This window comes from Patagioenas fasciata, chromosome 2 (genome assembly GCF_037038585.1).
Source record: "Patagioenas fasciata isolate bPatFas1 chromosome 2, bPatFas1.hap1, whole genome shotgun sequence".
In the NCBI taxonomy this organism is placed as follows: domain Eukaryota; kingdom Metazoa; phylum Chordata; class Aves; order Columbiformes; family Columbidae; genus Patagioenas; species Patagioenas fasciata.
The window spans coordinates 121,137,188-121,158,198 of record NC_092521.1 but is presented as its reverse complement, the minus strand read 5'-3'; the positions used below and the strand labels follow the sequence as shown (position 1 = coordinate 121,158,198).

The following is a 21,011-nucleotide window of genomic DNA, read 5'->3' as shown; positions in this document are numbered from 1 at the left end:
TAGATAAGTGTACACTGTGATCAATAACCTTTGTTTTTTTTACTGATTATTATGTAACTTCATTTTTTTTTCCACTATGAAAGCCTCTTCATTCAAATTCATTGACTTCAGATCCATGTGATTGGTAGCTATAGGTTTTGTGGTCTTTGTCATTAATGTATACGTGACACAAGGTAGCTTTTAGTAATAAAATCTGGATAGCTGTCAGAGATGGGAAGTTATCCCCAAACAGTATTTTCAGTGATAGGGAGAAAATTCTTCCTCAAATGGTGCTGAACTGAAAGTAAGTGGGGAGTTAACCTTAGTGCCATTTTCCCACTATGGTAAACATCCAGTAATTGAATAAGAAAATTATAAATAGAAATGCTTAGTGAACGGTGTGAAGTTTTAGGCGGTTTATCATCCTGTCCCAGGCAGATTACAACCCCGTGTCTCATCTTTGCTGAAAATGAGACATGTATTGGTACATGTCAGCACCAGGATAATCTTCTAGTTTTATTGGTATGTGTGGTGAACTGTCTAGATTAGCTATTTCCAATTCTGTGCACCCAGAGACGGGGAAGAAGGGGATAAGCATGGCATGAGAGTAACCACTTAATGTAGATCTGGGCATCTGCGAAAGGGAAAGGGATACGACTTCTTTTTAGACAAAAGCACTAGTGGATGTTTATATATGAAGAAGATAGGAGCTGAACCTACATTGTGGTGAAATTGGCTTCTGTTCCAACTTACTGCCTTTTATTTCAAGGTGGAGCAAGTGAAAACTGAAGAATGCTTTGAAATGCCTGAGTTTGTTGCTACTTTTACTGTGCTGCTTTAAAATTCTTTAAAATGTTACATTTAAAGCTCTGTGATTGCATTCTGCAGATCGTATAACAAGGTAATGAAATGGTTTCTCAAACAAAGCTGTAATGGAGAACCAGATCTGGTTTCACTTATGTTGTTTTACATTAGACCTTGAAGCTGTGCTTTCATGCATATAGTTCAGTAACTCTGTATGGGTCAATCTTTTCTGGATAATGTGAGTGTAACATAAGCAAGAATAGAAAAAGAAACTTAGCAATAAAACAAACAAATCCTCAGAGAAGGAAAAAGTCTTTTTATTGTTGAAGTATTTGTTCCTTCCCTTTCATGACAGTTTTACCCTCCCTCTAATCCATTGTTGAATAAAAAAAATGAAGTTAGCTTTCTTTTCTTAATGTTTCACAGAAAGAACGGGACTTAGAATTAGCTGCTCGGATTGGCCAGTCGCTGTTAAAGAAGAATAAATCGCTGACAGAAAGAAATGAGTTCCTGGAGGAGCAAGTAGAACACATCAGGGAAGAGGTAAGACTTTTATGACCAAGTGCTGTATCTGTAGGGATGGGGAGAATTTTCCCTCCAGTTTCACCTTGTCCGTACTTAACTTTCTTGGGCATCCTGTCCATAGCAGGTCAGTCTGTGTTGCAGCAGTTTGGTCAGCCTTTTTATAGCACGTACAGTACACTTTTAGAAATGTCGTCAAAAAAGTTACTTGGCCTGTTGGCTCAAACCAGGTGATTTGAGGAGGAAAAAACAAACACCAAACAAAAACAGAACCTGAAGCCATCAAATTTTGCTGTCTCAGATTTTGTTTTTCTTTGAAACCAAACACTTGTCTCGTTTTGAGTCCCTATACCCTCTGTTTCCTTCTGCCTATTTTGACCTGGTTCCCCTGCTTTATGCATAATTCCCCTCTGTTTTGATGAACTCATCACTCTTTCCGTTCTCCTACAGCTCGCTCTTCTTTTTTTCTCCCCGAGTCTTTCTCAGTTTTCACTTGTTTCTTCCTTGACAACTGATGTTTAATTGCTTTTTCCCAAATGTTTTTCTGTTCCTACCTGAGTTGGATTTTTGACTCTTAGAACATAGCATTTGAATGCTGGTAGTGTTTCCCTTTGCTTCTCAAACTGAATATGATATAGATATCCCATATAAGGTAAATCACTTTTTTGCATTTATGAACATTTCAGGAGTGCATGCTCACTGAGATCATGTGCATTCTGCCTTTTCCAAGTTGGGCCAACTTCATAAATGTGTTAAGCTTCCGTTGTTCAGGTGGGTCAGGTTATGTTTTAGTGACTGGTAATTTTTATTCAACATGCTCTGTATGTATGAACTTGTCGGTGTTAGGAAGCATCAGAGCTATGTTGGGAAGCAAACGGTTATAGGCTGAGACTTGTCACCTATCTAGATTACTAAGATCTTACAGCTTCTTGTGATTTTGCTGTATGTCTTTACAGGGAACAGTGATAAAATCTGTTGAAGCATGCGTCAGTAGCCTGCTGCAGTACATAAATTTGTCTGACTGCAGTAATAATGTTTTAGACATTTGATGAACACATTTAGGATATAATATGATGGTGCATGTGTTTTCTGATTTGGTGTGATCTATAAAACATACCTGAAAAATTACACTTTAAAGTAACACCTTGTGTTTTCCACATACCATTGAATTTTTAATCAAGTATTTATACAATTGCTATTTCTTACTAGTCCTCTGAAAGGGGAGTTGGGTACCATAGGTATTGGCAGATTCTTGCTGGATGTATCTTGGATGAAACTGTACAAGATGCTTTAAAAGAGCTCATTTTCTGTACTGCAAGTGTCACTAAACTCTGCTGACTTACAAACTGAGCTGGAGGCAAATCTTATTTCTCCTGTTCTGGGACAGTGACCTTGGTTTGTGATTTGGTATGGTCTCCTGATGTGGTCTCGTCCATATGTAGCTTTGAGCAAAAGGGAGAGCAATCTCATGGTTGTAGGGTGAGCAGAAGAACAACGAACCACAGTGGATTACAAACTTTAAAAAAGGCTGTTAATAAAACTGCTCGGGGGTGTGAGGTGTTGAATTATATCGAAGATGGGTTGATGAATAAAGCATGGATGGAGAGATTCGAGCTGTGTGATAAATGGTGGCAGTGCACACACATAGAGATAAGACCCTTTGGTGTGGCCTATGCTTTTTGGCAAGTAAAACTAATTCTCTTATGTCTCAGAGGAGTGCTGTTGTCTACTGCCAAAGTCCCATTGTGTCAGACCAATACATTTGTGCAGTGACTGATGTGGCATTTACTAGGCATGTGCATACTGGCTGGACAGGGCAGTGCATTCATACCATACATCCAGAATGGAAGATTTGATTGAGTAAGGTGAGTGACGGGTGGGATGCTTCTGCTAGGTCTGTTTTTATAGAGAGGGACTCAGGAGCAGCATTAGGAAAAGGACCACCAGAAATAAGCTTCTTAGCACGTGGCTTGGTATGTTGAACCATATATTCTACCAATACCCAACTTTTATATTGCTATTTTGACTCTTTCAGAAATAGATGCTTTTGAGGCAGAGGTCATCGGGCTTTGAAGTCATGACATTTTTGCATGTTGAAAATCTTTCTTTAGTAGGTTTGAAGGCTTCCATTAATGCCAAGTATTTGAATAGAATGGTAACTAAGACAACTGTCTCTAAGGGCAAGGCATAAGAGAAGAGGATTGAATTGGTACATTTTAAATTCTGCAAAAACTGCAGTGAGGTCTTTATTCACATTTCACAGCATGGCTGAGGCTGGAAGTGAACTCTGGATGTCATCTTGTGCAATCCCCACTGCTCAAGCAGGGCCACCTACAGCCAGTTGCCCAGGGCTGGATGCAAACAGTGTTTTAATATCTCCAAGGATGGAGACTCTACCACCACTCTGGGCAGCCTGTGCCAGTGCTTGGTCACCCTCACAGTGAAAAAGTTGTTCCTGGTGTTCAGGGGGAACCACCTGCATTTCAGTTTGTGTCCATCGCCTCTAGTCCTGTTCCTATAAAAGGTCACCCTTTCTGGCTGTTCGCCTTCCTTTGGAGAAGCGGAATGCTTGGAAATGGCATTGAAAATAGTATCCTCAGTCTTTTTAATTCATGGAGAAAAAAGTCTAGCAAAAGCTAGAGATGATCTAGTGCCTACCCACTATGTGAATCGTTGCTACTTAAAAATGCTGAGCCATAATGTGCTGGAGGGAAGTAAATTGTTATGTTTGGCTCAGGTTTTTAGCTCTTCCTGAAACTGGGAAACTGAACCTCTTAAAATTAATGCATGGATTTTGTTTCATGGTTTTTGGAAATGTAGTTGGTTTGGGTTTTTTCCCTCTTGCATTTTAGAACAAATGTCTCAGGAGGACTTGGTGCCTCAGTGCTTCTGATTACACAGAATAGCCTTAGGAAAGTAAATGACCTCATTTGCTTAAAATTCTGCACTGTTTAAGTGCTTTATTGCATTGAGTCGTCTTTGTGTTTGAAAATGCAGCTTAAATCTATTTTATTGATATTCTCTAGGTTTTTTGCCAGTAATAACTACTAGTATAAATATGCCTACAATACAAAAAGCAGAAGTCTAAAAAACAAATGTGCTCTGCAATTTGTTTATTGCAAAGTGAGAACTGAGGCCAAAGTCTTGCAGTGCAACTGGAAGGACACAGATCTGTCTTATCATTTATGCTATTTATAACTGTGCAAGGAAAATAAAAATTAATCTCTTGCCACTGAGGTCTTAAATTGCAGCTGTGAGGTGGTGTGAGTGCTACTGTGTAATTGAGGTTTTTAACCCTTTTCTTGGAGAATCATAATATGAATTCATCAAGTTTAAGTTTCTGAAGCTCACAGGTACAGGCTATGTAACAACTTGGTTTTGATGTTTTGTTCCTTTTTGATACATGTGTACTAAGTATGGGGTTCCCATATCCTGCTTTACTAGACTCATGTTTTGGAGTTATCGAAAGCCCGAAGTGCACTCAGAAACTGCCTACAGCCTCCTTTGTTGCAGCAACCTCAGAATTGCAACCTGCTGCTGTGTGGTGGTATTCTGCAGCTCAGCAGGCAACTGAGTCCCAAATACAACCTTACTACACAAGCACTTCAGTAATTTTGTCTAAAGTCTCTTAGATACAGACATTTATTCTTCTCCAAGGTCTGTATCCATGCCAGATGGTGACAGTCATCACATAAAATGGATAACAAAGCAGTGTTTGTCCTGATGGTGCCACATTAATTTCTTGCAGTATCATTGTAATATATTAATCTCTGTAGACGTGAATTTAGACTAATGCAATAGTGAATCAGGATTGCTCATTTTAGACATGGTTTTCTTTCACTGTCTTTAATAGCGGTGGATAATTGCATTTTTGAACTTCTGAAAAAAATAACAATTAGTGGCTAATTTAAAAGATACCTTTTTCCTTCTTTCTAAGAAATAAAGGAACTGTTTCTGCTCTGTTCCGGTTTTGGTCTCTTGATGCAGTCTGAAGATGATGCTTGGAGGATGAATAACTAGGGGGTTTACCTAAGAATGTGCCTAGAAAAGCAACTTCCTGATCTGCAAGCTCTTTCTCTGTGCAGGTTTCTCAGTTGCGGCATGAGCTCTCTATGAAAGATGAGCTGCTACAGTTCTATACCAGTGCTGCTGAAGAAAGTGAGCCAGAGTCCATCTGTTCCACCCCGTAAGTTATCTATCTACAACGTGACCCTTCATCTGGTACTAAGCAGGGGTAGTTTGGACAATTTGATAGCTTTGAAGTTGTAAAATAATCCCTGTATTGGCTGGAACAATAAATGGGACTCTGAACTTGGTGCATGGCACCATCTGCAAGGATTTGCATTGGACCAGCTGGTCCAGTGGTACCAACAAGAGTCGGGAGGGAGAAGCACATGGGGAGGCTGTTGAGGCAGCCCCGTAATTTTCTCAGGAACTAGGCCACTGTGGTAGTGCATCAGACATAGGTCCCACTTGTGGTACCCCACAACACCGTGTGCCTTTTCATGCTGTGCTACGACATACTATGTGTGTGACCTCTGTGCTTGAAGGACCTGAGGGCACTGTGAAAAATTCCAAGCAGAGGGAAGGCAGTAAAGCATGGCTCGTAGCGTGGGTTCCTGGCAATTAAGCTGCTTAAACAGTGTCACAGGCTCGGAGGGGCGGTCTGCCCTTGCCAGCAGAGTTACTGCTGCGTTGTGGTGGAGCATGTGCAACACAGATCAGAAAGCTATTGGGCTGCTCCCTGTAGTAAGGTGGTTTCATTTCTCATAGCCTTGGCTGAGTGACTTTTCCATAGAAAATTGGGGAATAATAAACAAGGTTGAAAGTTCTCTCTTAAAAATGATGGCAAATGCATTGCTGCGCAGACATCCTGGCATGATCAAAGTTGTATTTCATGTGGCTCTGACAGGTTTTGAGACCTCTGTTCAGTCTGTTCTCCTGTGAGATTGGACATAATACAGGTAAAAATTGGTTAAAACTGTTGTTTTCATTACAAGGCTGAAGAGGAATGAGTCTTCCTCCTCCGTCCAGAACTACTTTCATTTGGATTCTCTTCAAAAGAAACTCAAGGACCTTGAAGAGGAGAATGTTGTGCTTAGATCTGAGGTGAAATTGCTCCCTTCCTGTTTTGCTTAATACAGTTGTTCATTTAAACACCAGAACGCAGGTATTGAAAAGCGTGTATTAAAAGTTGAATCTAATTAGGAGTATATAATCCCACATATGACACAGATCCCTTGTGGCCATTTAATCACCATCCTTTATCCTTCTAAATGAAGGAAAGGCTGAAACATGGACACTATGTTGAAGCTACTTGCAAAGCAGTTTCCTTGCCAAAAAAAATGTGCAGGAGCACGGGCAGGTTTTGGTGGCCAGAGCTGAACTTCAAAACAGGTGTTCAAGAGCTGACCTGGTAGATGAGGGTGACTTCAGCTGCAGATCTGAAGTTTGTAGGCTGGCATGGTCACTCTGGTACAAATTCAGTGTTTGTCAAAACAAAAATTACTAGCCCAGATTTGTATTAAATACCTTCAATTTGTGTTTAAAGTCAGGCTGTTAATATTTTGAGTTGAATGTGTTTTTCAGGCCTTTTATTTCTGATTATATTCCATTTTGCTTCAGAGACAACACAGTTTTTGAAAGTTTACTTACTGTGCCCAGTCTGTCAGAGATAACACTTACTAACTGAATATCCTATGAATAATTTTCTATTCATTTTCAATGCAACTTTAAAACTTTGGGAGCATGTTACAATTTTGCAACCATGTAACAGAGTATAGCACCAGAAATATTTTGAGCAAACACAGGGCCCGTTGCAAATAGGTAGTTTCACAGCTTTGGACAAGACACCGCGTAATGGAGAGTGCTGTATTCTTAATTGAGAAGTCGCTCAGGGAAGATGAGCAATAGATGGTTTGAGAATAATTCAGGTAGGGCTAGAACTAGGAGGGCCACTGCTTCAGGAGCTGATGGGAGAACCCCGCGTACCAATGACCTCCCTTCCATGAGGATGCAGTCTGTGCAAGTGAGGCACAGGACGGAGCCAAACCTGAAACCTCTGAGCTACGCATCTCCCTACAGGAGCAGTCAGTGAGTGTCTGTGCATGTCCCCAGCATTGGGAACAGATTACAGACCCACCAATGCGGTACCAGCAGAACCAGCTGGTTGTGGCCACGGTCTTCCAGGCACTCCTAGAATGGGAGGGGAAAAGCCAAAACAGGGAAGGAGGGGTAGTACTAAGGTTTTGTGTAGGAGATATGGATACAGCGTCAGAACTTTTCAAATACTGTCTGCATTTTTTTAAATCACAGAATCATAGAATGTCCTGAGTTGGAAGGGACCCCCAAGGATCATTGAGTCCAGCTCCTATCCCTGCACATGACAACCCCACAGTTCACACCATCTGTCTGAGTGCATTGTCCAGTCTCTTCTTGAACACTGTCAGGCTTGGGACCGTGACACCTCCCTGGGGAGCCTGTTCCAGTGCTCCACCACCCTCTGGGTGAAGAACCTTTTCCTTATGTCCAACCTAAACCTCCCCTGGCACATCTTCCTGCCATTCCCTTGGGTCCTATCACTGGTTGCCAGAGAGAAGAGATCAGCACCTGCCCCTTCTGCTCCCCTTATGAGGAAGTTGTAGACTATGATGACATCTCACCTCAGTCACCTCCAGGATGAAGAAACAAAGTGACTTTAGTGCTCCTCATATGGCTTCCCCTCTACACCCAGCTTTGTGGCCATCCTCTACTTGATTGCTTAATTCAGTTATTTAAACCAAGTATTTAATTAGTCTGTGAGGATACCTGGCTTTGCTCAGGTGACCAGACCAAGCTCTGCATACTAGTCTTTTGTATGTTGAGAGCTTTTTCTTAATTTTACATGCAGAATACTCAAGTGACATCTAGTGGGGTATGGTGATAATGATGCAAGTTTCTCCATACAGTAATGTTTCTGCTGAGTCTGCACCTGGCCCCTTTTTCCAGAACATGAGGGCGGGTAGGCAAAAACTGTAGTTTCTCACTGTCTTCCTGGAGGAGTGATTAGAAAAGCTTGACTCTCTTAAGCAGATGGAAATGCAGCAACAGACTGGCAAATTACAAATGTGCTAATATAGAATATTTGATGTGGATTTGTTCAACAGGCCTGTCAGCTGAAGACTGAAACAATTACTTACGAAGAAAAAGAACAACAGCTTGTCAATGACTGTGTAAAAGAGCTAAGTATGTCCTTATTTCTTTTCCCTTCTCATTCAAGATTATTCAGTAAAAATAAAAGACAACTGAGTCAGATCAGTCAGTCATGTTTTTCTGTGCTACTTATTTTCCTTACATAAATTACTTTGAGGAGAAAATTTCTGGCTGAAATTTCACAGCAGAAAACACTGGCTGTGAGCTGAATCTTTCTCAGTTGCAAAATAGTTTTGCATAGAAAATGTTGAGGGGAAATACAGTCCCCTTTGCTGCATGAGTACTTTGTCTTTCTGTTTTTGTGTCCTACTGCTGTTTTTCAAAAATACCTTGCTGTGTATTGGGGAAGGATTCTGCTGAATCAACTGATGTTCCGAAAGAACGTCTTTCTGCTTCCTTTTCTGCTTTTGGGTTTGTAATGTTAATTGTAATTGCTTATCTTAAAGGGGATGCAAACATCCAGATTGCCAATATCTCTGAAGAGTTAGCAAAGAAAACTGAAGATGCTGCCCGGCAGCAGGAAGAAATCACCCATCTTCTCTCTCAGATCGTCGATCTGCAGAAAAAGGCAAAAGCTGTAAGGAATCCACTTGCAATACTACTGCTGTGATTTGCTATTGTTGTAGCTGGAAGACTGTAATCCTCTGTACATTAGAGCCTAAAGGACATTTCCCACCCTCCTTATCTGAGTAATCGTGTTTGATGTTTTATATCTAGCATACTTGACTAGAAAGCATCAGTTTATTAAAAGATACATGTATGATACATCAAATAAAATAGTTAAATTTATTTTAAATATTAGATGTTAAATTCTGCACTAAATTACTTCAGTAAGAGAAGAATGTCAGTACATATATTTCAGTGAGCACTTACTTCTTAGGTTTATGGCCTTTGAATATTGTTTAGCAGGCCACAGACTGGTGGGTGTTCTTCTATTAACATTTTAAAGTGGCGTTTAAATGTTTTTAAACTCATGTGTGTGGACTAATATTGGTGCAGAGAGGGTCTTGAGAAAAGTTATACCTATAGTATAGAATATAAACTTAATCACAGGACAGAACATCACAGTATTTCTAACATTTTTGGTCACATTTCAGTGTGCAGTTGAAAATGAAGAACTTGTCCAGCATTTGGGAGCAGCCAAAGATGCCCAGAGACAGCTCACAGCAGAGGTGAGCACATTACTTAGTATTACAATAATTTAGTAGTACGGCAATAGCTGTTCACTTTACCATGGAGGTTTTAGTCTACACTAGACCAGAAGTATTAAATAATTTTGCCTATATATATGGAATGAAGAAACATTTATGTTCCTTGTAGAGTTCAAAACTTTCTCCTTCCTGTTCTCCAGCTAGCATACATTTTGAAAAACTGAGGCTTATGGGCTATATAGGAACCCCTTTAGAAGCTGGCATCTCTTTTGCCTACACCTTTGTCCTTTACCAATGTGAAAAGAATTTGCAGGCTTTTTGTGATGATAGTGCAGCCCATAAGGTCTTGAACTGTTTTCTTTATGTTACAGTTGCGGGAGCTGGAAGACAAGTATGCAGAGTGCATGGAAATGCTTCATGAGGCTCAAGAAGAGCTGAAAAACCTTAGGAATAAGACTATGCCAAATGCCATATCACGTCGGTACCACTCTCTCGGTCTCTTCCCTATGGTAAGCAGATGTAAGACAAAAAAACCTGCATACACCAGAAAACAACCAACCAGAGGAAACGTGCCTGTTTGCATCTGACTTATAGCTCCAGGGGTGGAATGCCAGGCCACAGATGAGCATGGCTGAAATGTATATTTATATAGTGTTAAAGGGATACCCAAGCCATCAGTTTTGCCTACCTGGTTCTGAAACAGTGGTGCTGTGCCGTTACTTGGTTTTGCTGTGATATCCAATACAACCTGCAGCTGACTGTGCTTATGCTGGGAATCTTGGGTAGCATTAATAGGTTGTTACACAGTTCTGTACATCTTTTTTTTTCATCTCCTGGACTGTGGTGGCTGAGTTTCAGTAGGAGCTTCTTGTTTATTTCCAGTATCCTTGGAGATGTAACTTCTTGATAACGTAACTAATGATTTCTGGACATGACATCCTTCTAGTAACTTCTTCAGTACTTGAATAGGTTACACCTATGTTGTTGTTCTTAGGTCACTGAAAATTCAATGGTTCATTAGAATAATATTTGTTGACAGTATGTATTATGATAACAGTAATTATGGCAGTGTCACTCGTGTTATCAACTTAGTTTACCTGGTTTCATTTGATTATATCATGGTACATTTAAAGCATGGGGAGTACGCAGTAATGAGGTAATTCAGTGCCTGGCTCTGTTTGCTCTAGAGTAATTTCATTACTTCTGAAGACAGTTACATCAGTGAAGTTTCTTTTGAGTTAAATTAATGTAATCAAGCAGTAGAATCTGGCCCTCCTTGTCTTTAGCCATGTCTTAACTGCTGAGGAAGAACACATTATACTTGTGCTCACAAGAAGTAAGCTTAGCTTGCCTTTTTGTGTTCCCTTTGGAGACTGAACACAGGCCATTTAGACATTGAGTAATACAAGTTGTACTTGCACAAATGCAATTTAAAGCTGTGAAAAGTGTGCTTTTGCTGGGATAGGTTTATGTTTTGTATAAAAATGATTTTCAAATGTTGAATCATAGGATCAAAGATCATTTAGTGTTGTGAATGATTGACACTTAGGCCTTGCACTTAACTACATTCAGGCAGTAAAATTTACTAGCCAGCAGTGGAAAATTGCTGTCACCTTTAACTCTGTGGGGAATGTATATAATGCACTATGCCAAGAACCATGTCCTGTGGGTGGGTAATGCTGTGAAAAGGAAGAGTGTTTTCTGTTAATTTTAAATGAAAAAAAATTAAGTACATCTGTACACATGACAGATGGGTGTTACTGAGTAGGGAATTTAGTCTGGGAAACTGGAACACCTGAATTCTGTTGTTGCCTGTGATTTTTGGAGGGATCTTTGACAAATGTTATATGTTGTCAGATGGAAAGTAATGTAACAGTAGGAGGCTAGCCCGTAATTTGTCAGTGAGTTAGATATAGTCAATGATCTTCCAGCTTTCCAGTCAGTTTTCATTTTTAAACATTTTTGTTTGTTTGTTTTTCTTTCCTGGAATGACACCTTATTAGTTATTAGTTAACTTTATTAGTTATTAATAATTTAGTTATTAATTATTTTGTATAAGTAATTATTTTCTGCAATTACAACCTACTAATACTATGATATTTGTTTTTCTTTTGTGATTATTTTTAACAGGATTCTTTGGCAGCAGAGATAGAAGGATCAATGAGGAAAGAACTGCATTTAGATGAACCAGACTCTCCTGACTTGGCGTATGACTTAAAATAATTGTTTCCTAATTAATTGGTTATATCTGAAGTTAATTATTATTTGATGGGAAAGGAAAAGACAGTGTGGTGCCCATTACAGCTGTGCTAAAGTTCTCTTGAATTAAACAAGATCATGGTTTGAAACAAGTACCTGTGACAGTCCCAGAGCTATAGGTAGATACAGCTTGTCAGAAATGGTCTTACTGACACCAGCTGCATGTGTGCTCCAGTAGGTTTGTGTCACCTGTTTGTACAAAGCATGGACTGGTTAATTTGAAACAAGTTAATCCTATTTAGAGGGTCTGTTAGAGAAACAGAGTTTACAAAGAGGGGGCATTCAGAGAAGGTACAGTAGCTACTTTCCAGAAACCTTCTAAAAAGCTTGACACGTACTTAAGCCCGGTCTGAGCCCGAGTCAAGAATTGTAATTGACACTTGGACAGAGTGAAATGTTGATTAGAAAAATGTAACATCAAAAAAGATGGGAGCATGCTCAAACCCCTTTTGTCCTCCTGGAGTTATCTAACTTAGGATAGTTTAACTTCTTTAGAATGTCTTTTATATTGCTATGCATGTACCAAAGAAGATACACAGCTGTAAGCTTGGAACCTACACACGAAGAATGCAACTGTTGAGCACTCATGAACAGAAGGAAAGAAATTTAAATGACATTAAATAGTATAAGGCATGCTGTCCTTGTTATACTCTGGCAGTGTTACCTTTAAACGGGAAAGAATGTGCTGCTCTCATGTTCAGCCATTGTTGAACTGTAAAACAAAGCAGCAATGGCAGTTCTATAGCATGATGTAGGGCAAGTTTATTTTGTCAAGAAATTTCTGCTTAAGTGTCATCTGATCTTAGTCTTGAAGCAGATGAACAGTGTTTGTTACGGTATCAGGACAATGAGGATAAAGAATGAACAGTAGAAGTAGGTCAAAAATTAGTTTTCCAGCCTCGACAGCCTCTTTCTAGACTGTGGGTCCACTATATTTCTGATTTTTTTTTTTTTTTTTTTTTAAATGCTACTTGAGGGGATTGGAAATTGGTTACATAAAGACAAGATGTGAGACTTACTTGGACAGAGATACTCTGTAAATTCACATTCTCTTTTTAAAATGGATTAACCAGTTCATAGTTAAGAACTGAATGGAGGTAAATTTTCTTTTTTCAAAAACTCATTTCCACACAATGGCCTTAAGGCATTTGTAGCTGATGTACTGAAATGCTCTTTCACTTCATTTTTGTCAATATTTCAGAGGGTCCATGCACATAATTCTCAAATGTTCTGTCTAAAATATTCTAGGATGATGAACGTTTTATGTTGATTGGTTGAATGTAAAGACCAGACTGTAGCAAGTACGAGACTCTATGCATACTACTTTACTGAAATTATAAAGACAAGGTGGTTGGTGGAGCTGTCAATAGGAAGGGTCGTTAACAAACTGTCGCCTGTTTCTCTGTTCCTTCTTAAGGTAAGAGGACACTGTGTGATTATTAACTGTGTGTGTGTGTGTCTTACCAGCCATCAGAAGCGGGTCTTCGAGACGGTGAGAAATGTTAACCAAGTTGTCAAGCAGAGATCCATGACTCCCTCGCCAATGAATATCCCAGGCTCTAACCAGTCCTCTGCTATGAACTCAGTCATTTCTAGCTGTATCAGCACTCCACGTTCCAGTTTCTATGGGGGAGACATCTCTAACATTATGATAGACAACAAGACCAATAGCATCATCCTAGAGACTGAATCCTCTGACAATGGGTCAGTACTGTAGCCCTGGGCTTTGCTTTTGCTTTGTTTCTGACATAAAATATTTCTGGTTTCCTGTCCTTGTCTTACATTGTGCAGTTAACTCAGTGATGTACATCTTCCAAAGTTACTTTATTTTGTGCTGATAGTTCTTGAGCACTCAAGTTTATTTAAAAATGAAAGCTTTTTGAAAGTACTGTTTATCAGTGTCTGCAACTTGGCACCTGTTCTGACATGCAGCAGCACCAGATGATATAAAACCAACCACTCTTTGTCTTTGCAACTGTGGGTCAACCTTTAAAACTAATTATGTTTTCACCATTTTGCCAGGGTGTTCTGATCTAAGTTGCAACTACAGCTAACTCTTTTTGATCCTAAAAATAAATAAATAAAGTGTGTGTGTGTGTAGGTTACCTAATATGAAAACTTGTGAATGAAACCAATTGGAACTTTGTTGTTCTAACTACTTGTTTCTTCCCCGATACAGTTCTACACCATGCTGCATATACTTTCCAGTAAAAATGACTTAATATCTCAAAACAATGAATATAGCATACTCTTGTGACTCATTATGGTATTCTTGCAGCATGTACTCTGTAAGATGTGGCCTACTCACTTGGGTTTAGTAACTGTAAGAGATCCGCAACAAGCAGGCATCTCTCATCTCCTTGTTGGAGGAAGCTCTTAAGTAAAGCATAGCTTTTCCAACCAGGAGTTTCCAGGCAGGAACTATTACTCAAAATGGTTTTAGTATGAAAGAGAAAGAAAATATTGCCTTTGAACTCACAGGACGACTAGCAAGTTGTTCCCAGGCATAGTAATTTAAAGGTTTTGATGCATGTCTCAAAACTGTCACGTGGAAGTTTTAAGCATCTCTAAGATTTTCTTTTTCTCCCTCTCCTCTTTTTTTTGTGTGTGTGTGTGTGTGTCCCCTATTATGTTTTAGAAATGAAGACAGGATGAAGAAGCCTGGAACTCCAGGGACTCCAGGCTCCAGTGACCTAGAGACTGCTCTTCGTAGGCTGTCCCTCAGGCGGGAGAATTACCTGTCGGAGCGAAAGTTCTTCGAAGAAGAGCAGGAAAGGAAGTTACGGGAACTGGCAGAAAAGGGTGAACTCCATAGTGGTTCTGTTACCCCCACAGAGAGCATCATGTCACTGGGAACTCACTCCAGATTTTCAGAATTCACTGGATATTCAGGAATGTCCATCAGCAGTCGTTCCTACCTGCCAGAAAAGCTTCAGATTGTGAAACCACTAGAAGGTGATAACAAAGGGCCTCGGCCTTTATCTGTTCTTCTTAGTGACTCTTTATGGTCTCTTATCCATCACCAGAAAGCAGGAAATCTTTGCAACACATATTCGTTTTACTTTAGAGACAGTACTCCACGCTGTTGGTTTGAAATCTTCTAACTACTACATTTTTCCTCAGGCCTTAAAAGTGTTGGGAAACAGTTCCAACCATGGCAGTAAAATAAATGTTACGGGCTACACATGCATCGGTAGTGCAGCCTTATGTCTAACCTAAATCACAGTGTTGCCATTTCACACTTAGAAAAGGAAGGTGGTTGAGTATCTGAAATCTAAGCAACATGAGTATTAGTTCATCAAATCTCAGTTGTGCAAGTCAGTGTCTGGAAAGACCTTTACCTACTATAAATAGTCCAGTTGGTCTAATAGGACTATTTTTGTGATTAAAAATGACCTCTGGACTTCAGTTGGCAGTTTGAGGGGCCACACCTGAGTGTCTATAACTTTGGTTTCATGTGTGAAATGAGGTGGATATTTTAAAGTCAAATTTCCTCCATATATTTTCTCGGAAGGAGGCAAGATATAGGTAGATGGTAGTCAGGGCTAGAGCTTTATGTCAGTTAAGTGCATTTCTGTAGTCTAACAAAGCTGACAGAGCACACAGTGTAGTATGCCTGGCTTTCTTCAGTCCTTTCAGGTTGTTGCTGCAAATTAAAGTTTAGTAAATTCCTTCAAGTTTCAAACAAAACGAAGCTGTTTTCCAAAGTACTTCACAGAGATGCTAGCCACATAATTTAGCTTTGGTTTCTTTTTCTCTCTTTACTTTTAACAGAAGTCTGGTGTTACATTATATTGCCGATGTGTGTGTTAATTGCAGAAGTTCCCTTTTCCTCCTTTTTAGAACGAATTTATTTCATCAATAAGGAGCATTTAGCGTGACACATGTTCAGAAGCAAAAATAACCCATCTTGTGTCCTGAAGAAAGTGATGTGCTGTATCTACCTATTCAAATGAAACTATAGCCGTAGCACACAAGTCCATACTGTTTAGCAGATTTTAGTAGTTTGTTTTCATGACTGCTTTTAAATGGTCATAAAAAATTCTTGTATCACATGAGGGAAGGGATGATCCAGCATTGTTGCAGTTACTGGTTGCTACCACTGTAAGAGATTTCTGTCACCATCCCATTATATCTGCTTTTTTTCTTCCAATAAACTCTTGAAGTCTTTATTGTCTTTCTATCTGTCTTGGTTTTTTTTTTTTTTTAATGGTTTTGTTCATTGTTTTCACTGGGTAATTTTTTCCTTAAAATTATTGCAGCTTTTGAAGTACTTCTCATGTTTGGTTTTACAACTCATTTGTAGTGTGTTTGTGTCTGCCTGTTTCATAAGTTTAGTGTTTCTTTTATTAAATACATGTTTATGGTTCAGTTCCTCACTTCAGCTTAGTTTCTTTCCAAAGTATTTTTCATGAGATTTAACTTTTTATTTTCTTCAACTTTATGGATACAATCAAACTATTGGGGCAAAATAGTCTGCAGACTTTTATCAGTAGTTGTGCCTTTGGCTTTTATTACTGCTTCCTAATGGTGCTCATGCCATAAAATGGGGAAGGAAAAAATCAGCTCTGTACTACTTTTCAGGTTAGTGGCTTATATTCCTTTAAAGCAATCTTTTAAATCCCACAGTAAAATAAATAGAGTGATGTACTAAGAAATGAATCATCGTCTTTTCACCTTAAGACAAAGTTTTCTTTTGGCTGAATAGAATGATTGCTTGATTTAACTTGCTGTAGTTACAGTCTGGTGAGTTTTTTGGCTTGATTTGGTTTTTGTTTTTAAACTATGCACCTGTAGCTTGTTGCCGTGTAAGCACAAAATATCACTCCCTGTGTCCCATAGAAAAACTACAACCTTGGACTGATTATGTCTTCACTCACTTTATTGCAATTGTGGCAGCAACATGTGAATTCTCAAGCTTTCTCTGACCCCCTCACTGTGCATGCAATGATGCCGATATCAGGAACAGAAAAATAAACTTTGTTTATGTACTTTATTTTGCTTTTAAATTTCTTCTCACTTCGGCCTGGTAGTCCCACACTGTTGCACCCTCATGCCAGCTTTTTCTGATAGCATGATTTACAAAGCTGTCTGGTAGGAGCCTGTGACTGAATAATAGGCCAAGGTGTTGTGTTGCCCCCTTTAATTTGGTGCCTTTGTTTTTATTATTAATTATCAGGCAATTGACAACTATTGTCTTGTTTTATCCACTAGTGTTAGTTTTTGGTTTGGGAACGTTAAAGCTCCTTTTCACACATTTTATGAGATCAAGATAACAGAAGTGAGGAGAAACTCAGACATCCTCATTTTTGTGACTAAACTTAGGCCACTTTGGTTTCCAGTTTCTGAAATAAGCTGATAACATGAAGTGTCGATAGAAATGTTAAAGATCCAGATGCAGATATTCTGGTGAATATCTTTCTGTAGGATATATACAAAATGTTATAAATTTAATGTTTATACCCTGCCAAGCTTTTCTAACTATAAATTTTGGTGCTCTTTAAGGTAAAAAAGATTCCATCTTCAGAAACTTGCATCTAGAAGTTAATCAGCAACAAGATTCTATTTTTGCATACTGTGCAGAAAGAAATTTTGATTTCTGGTATTTTTCTGTAACCTTTGAGGGCATTGCCGTACTGCAAAGCTCTACTCTTTGTTTAAGACTTGACAATATCTGGCATTTCTCCAGGTTCTGGAATTTTCTTTTATGTAGAAGCAAAAAAAACCCTTGACCTTTGTGGCAATTTAGTAATGAAGACAAGTTATATAAGTTATAGGGATACTTTCTTGATTAGTTTTTTTATTTTGGTGGTATAATAATTTCTACTTCCTTCAGCCTTAAAGGTACCAGTCAACCTAAATCCTCTTCAGTCCCTCAAAAAATTACTTGCAAAAAAATAAATAGCACTGTTATCCAGAGTAATCCGGCAGGTTCAGCTATTCTCGGCTAAAAATTGCCATTTTAAAAAAGTGAGATAGACTTAACTAAAATGCTACTCAGTGATCCCAGTCATTCCACAGACGGATGTTTTCCCTGTTCACTTGCTAGTAACTATAAAACTCCGTGTAATGCAGTATCCTTATTGTGAAATGTCAATTTTTCCCATTCCATGGGATAATCCTCAGATGCAAAATAATGTAAGAGCCATCCTGTCCCTAGTTATTACAGTGGTTCAGAATGTATTTGAATGTTCTTCTCCTTTGAACACTGGTGAGACATTTGCATGCGGGCTTGTGGACTGAGTTCAGTATTCTGCTTTGGGGAGAGGGGACAGGAACAAGACAACAAAAACTGCTCAGATTTCAGCTGACAGAGATGAAAATAAAGATGTTTTGTTTGTGTCATAGGACTTGGAATGAATGGGTTTAATTTGCACATTACAGCACAATCATGATTAGTGGACATGCAGGAAAATGTAGACCTTTGCAAGCAGTGTTTAATCACTGCTTGAGGAATCAGATAAATCCTCCCTGATTTAGTCAGCCCATCTCAGTGTGTTTATCAGTTTAACCTGGTGTGTTGCTGTTTCCGATTCATTGTCTCCTATTGAACTCTGAACATGTTTTTCTCCATTAAATGTGCCTCTTTCCTCATTCAAAACAATTTTCTGCCAAGGATGAAGCTACAGGTACAGTAGCATTTAGTTATGTAGTAGTTGAGTTCCTGTAGCATAAGGCTCACATAGGGGCTGTAAAAGTATTTAGGCTTGATGTATAGGTCAGAGATATTATCTGCTTAATATGTGCCTAGAGTTGATGTGGCTTTCTAACATATGGTAGGAAGCTGAAATCGCTGTGCAGTCTGTGTGACTACTGTCCTCCTGTTAGCCACCGATAGTAAATTATTTCTTAGTGCGAGCTTAATGTGGGAATATGTGGTATATGTTCGTTTTAGAGCTTTCTGTGATGGTGCTCAGGTCAACTGTTAAATATAAATTCTTTCTATTCCTGCTTACTCGTGTGAATTTAGGGGGATGAGAATATGGACGAGGAGGGGATGTGCATATGCACAAATGTGCCACATCTTACCACCGGCCTGTGCCTATCCAAGCGCTGATGTGATCAGTTTATTTCATATTGATCTGGAAATGCTGAAGAGTAGGTGAAGCAGTTTTGCCTTGTAACATGTCTGCCTAGAAATATTAAAGCCTAAAAATACTAAACCCAGAAACATTAAAGGTTCAGAGCTCCCAAGCCTTTGATCTTCTGGATGAACAAAGTGGGAATTTCTGCCTTTTAGGTCCTGGATCGATTACTAACTTATTTTTGCTTGTCTTTGTGCTCACTTTCAAGGTTCTGCCACTTTGCACCACTGGCAGCAGCTGGCTCAGCCTCACCTGGGCGGGATCCTGGACCCAAGGCCTGGGGTTGTCACTAAGGGCTTCAGGACCCTGGACCTGGACCTGGATGAAGTGTACTGCCTTAATGACTATGAGGAAGATGAGACAGGTGACATTTCTTACAAGGGCCTAACTACCTCGACGCCAGTTCAGCACACAGAGACCTCAGGTGAGAGGTCACAAGCACAAGTGACTGTTTCAGACAGCAAGAATAACCCCCGCCAATCTCAGGCTTTCACAGAGGAGATGCAGGAGTCCGCGACAGACGATGATGAGGGGTCTGGTGAGGGAAACTCATTAAGTCCAGTAAAACTGACATCTTTACAGGATTTTGATTATTGGGCCATGCTCACATCTCTCCAGAACAGCATCCATAGTATTGCTTTGTGTGTGGCATCTGCACGTTAATGCGTGCAGTAGTTAGAACATAATCATTCTAACACTGGCTCAAAAATCCTTTCTCTAATAATCTTTTAATTTGATTTTTTTTTTCCCAGTAACAGCATCTGTGGTCAATATTTTACTCTATTTTGATAAGAGAAGGCTGCTAAAAGGAAGTGGTGCATTCACAAACCTTTGTGTGGCATGTATGCGACTTGTATGTGTATTGAGTGCACGGTCTTCAGTGTATATAATGTATAGACTATCTATATATATGTTGTATGCTTATACCACAGATATTTTTCTGACTGTTCATAATCGGTGATGCCATGCTTTAGATTTTGTACTTTGGGGAAAAAAACAAAGATGAAATGATGACAAAAGTTGCATCTAAATTGGATTTGCTGAAACAAATGGAAGTGCCTTGAAAATCAAGCAAAGAAATTCTGCAACTTTAATTCATTTACCTCAGATACAGTTACCTGTTTCTAAAACTTCTTTGAGATAAAAAATTAAGTGTGCTTTTATACAGAGAAAAATGATGTGTCCTTTATTCCCTCTCCAGCATGCTATCAAATTCTAGCCTTCTTGTTTATACAATTTTAAGACTGACACATTTTTAAATGCTGCAGAACTGCAGGAGTTATTAGATACTCTGAACTGACACTAGCAGTCTGTTATTGCACAAAGCTACAGACTCTCAGACTATAGATGTGTTTTGAGTTTGTGAGGTTTGTTTTTTTTTCATTGTTGGGTTTGTCTTGGGAAGGTGGTGTTTTGTTTTAATAAGCTGTATAGGAATGTTAGTCTTCATTAAGATTTGCTGCTAGTAAAGAATTATATTTAGTCCAGAATCAGGAAACTACTAGAACTCCTTTTTCTTCAGACTTCATGTTTTTACATAGCTACTTTAAATAAGGATACTTCCTTCCCCTTCCTTTTTCTGGAATAAATCATGATTTATTGTTTGACTGGTCTTTGGAAGATTAGATTGTCTCAGGGCTAGATGATAATGTTTCTGTTATTTTTGCAAAGTGCACAGTATCCTCAGCTCTTGCTGAAATGGCAGTTCAGTGCTTTCAGCTATTGAATATAAGCTACTTTTTGCAGTCAGCTCTATTAGGATTAAACTTAGAATCATAGAATTATTTAGGTTGGAAAAGACCCTTGAGGTCATTGACTCCAACCATTAACCTAGCACTGTCAAGTCCGTCACTAAACCATGTCTACAAGACTTTTAAACACCTCCAGGGATGGTGACTCAAGCACTTCTCTGGGCAACCTCTTCAAATCCTCGAACATTCAAACCCTTCAACTTCCCTTTCCATTGGCAAAAGTTGTCTTTATTCTATAAGATGTATTGCCAATGAAAAATGCTTATATT

At 39.1% G+C, this 21,011-nt stretch overlaps 1 protein-coding gene across 11 annotated transcripts in view; it reads left to right on the top strand.

Moving 5' to 3' along the window:
• Positions 1 to 21,011, top strand: part of LOC136098503 (trafficking kinesin-binding protein 1) — a 132,766-nt gene that overhangs the window by 98,146 nt on the left and 13,609 nt on the right. For 6 of the 11 annotated variants that reach the window (XM_071804855.1, XM_071804853.1, XM_065831975.2 and 3 more), the window contains 11 exons: positions 1,210 to 1,326; positions 5,391 to 5,491; positions 6,306 to 6,414; positions 8,451 to 8,529; positions 8,943 to 9,073; positions 9,594 to 9,668; positions 10,019 to 10,156; positions 11,778 to 11,854; positions 13,374 to 13,610; positions 14,545 to 14,861; positions 19,200 to 19,529. In XM_071804855.1, the coding sequence (XP_071660956.1) occupies positions 1,210 to 1,326; positions 5,391 to 5,491; positions 6,306 to 6,414; positions 8,451 to 8,529; positions 8,943 to 9,073; positions 9,594 to 9,668; positions 10,019 to 10,156; positions 11,778 to 11,854; positions 13,374 to 13,610; positions 14,545 to 14,861; positions 19,200 to 19,529 (1,711 nt within the window). Of the gene's footprint in view, positions 1 to 1,209; positions 1,327 to 5,390; positions 5,492 to 6,305; positions 6,415 to 8,450; positions 8,530 to 8,942; positions 9,074 to 9,593; positions 9,669 to 10,018; positions 10,157 to 11,777; positions 11,855 to 13,373; positions 13,611 to 14,544; positions 16,084 to 19,199; positions 19,530 to 21,011 lie in introns of those variants that run through there. The other 5 variants (XM_065831977.2, XM_071804856.1, XM_065831976.2 and 2 more) reach the window with 2 other exon arrangements.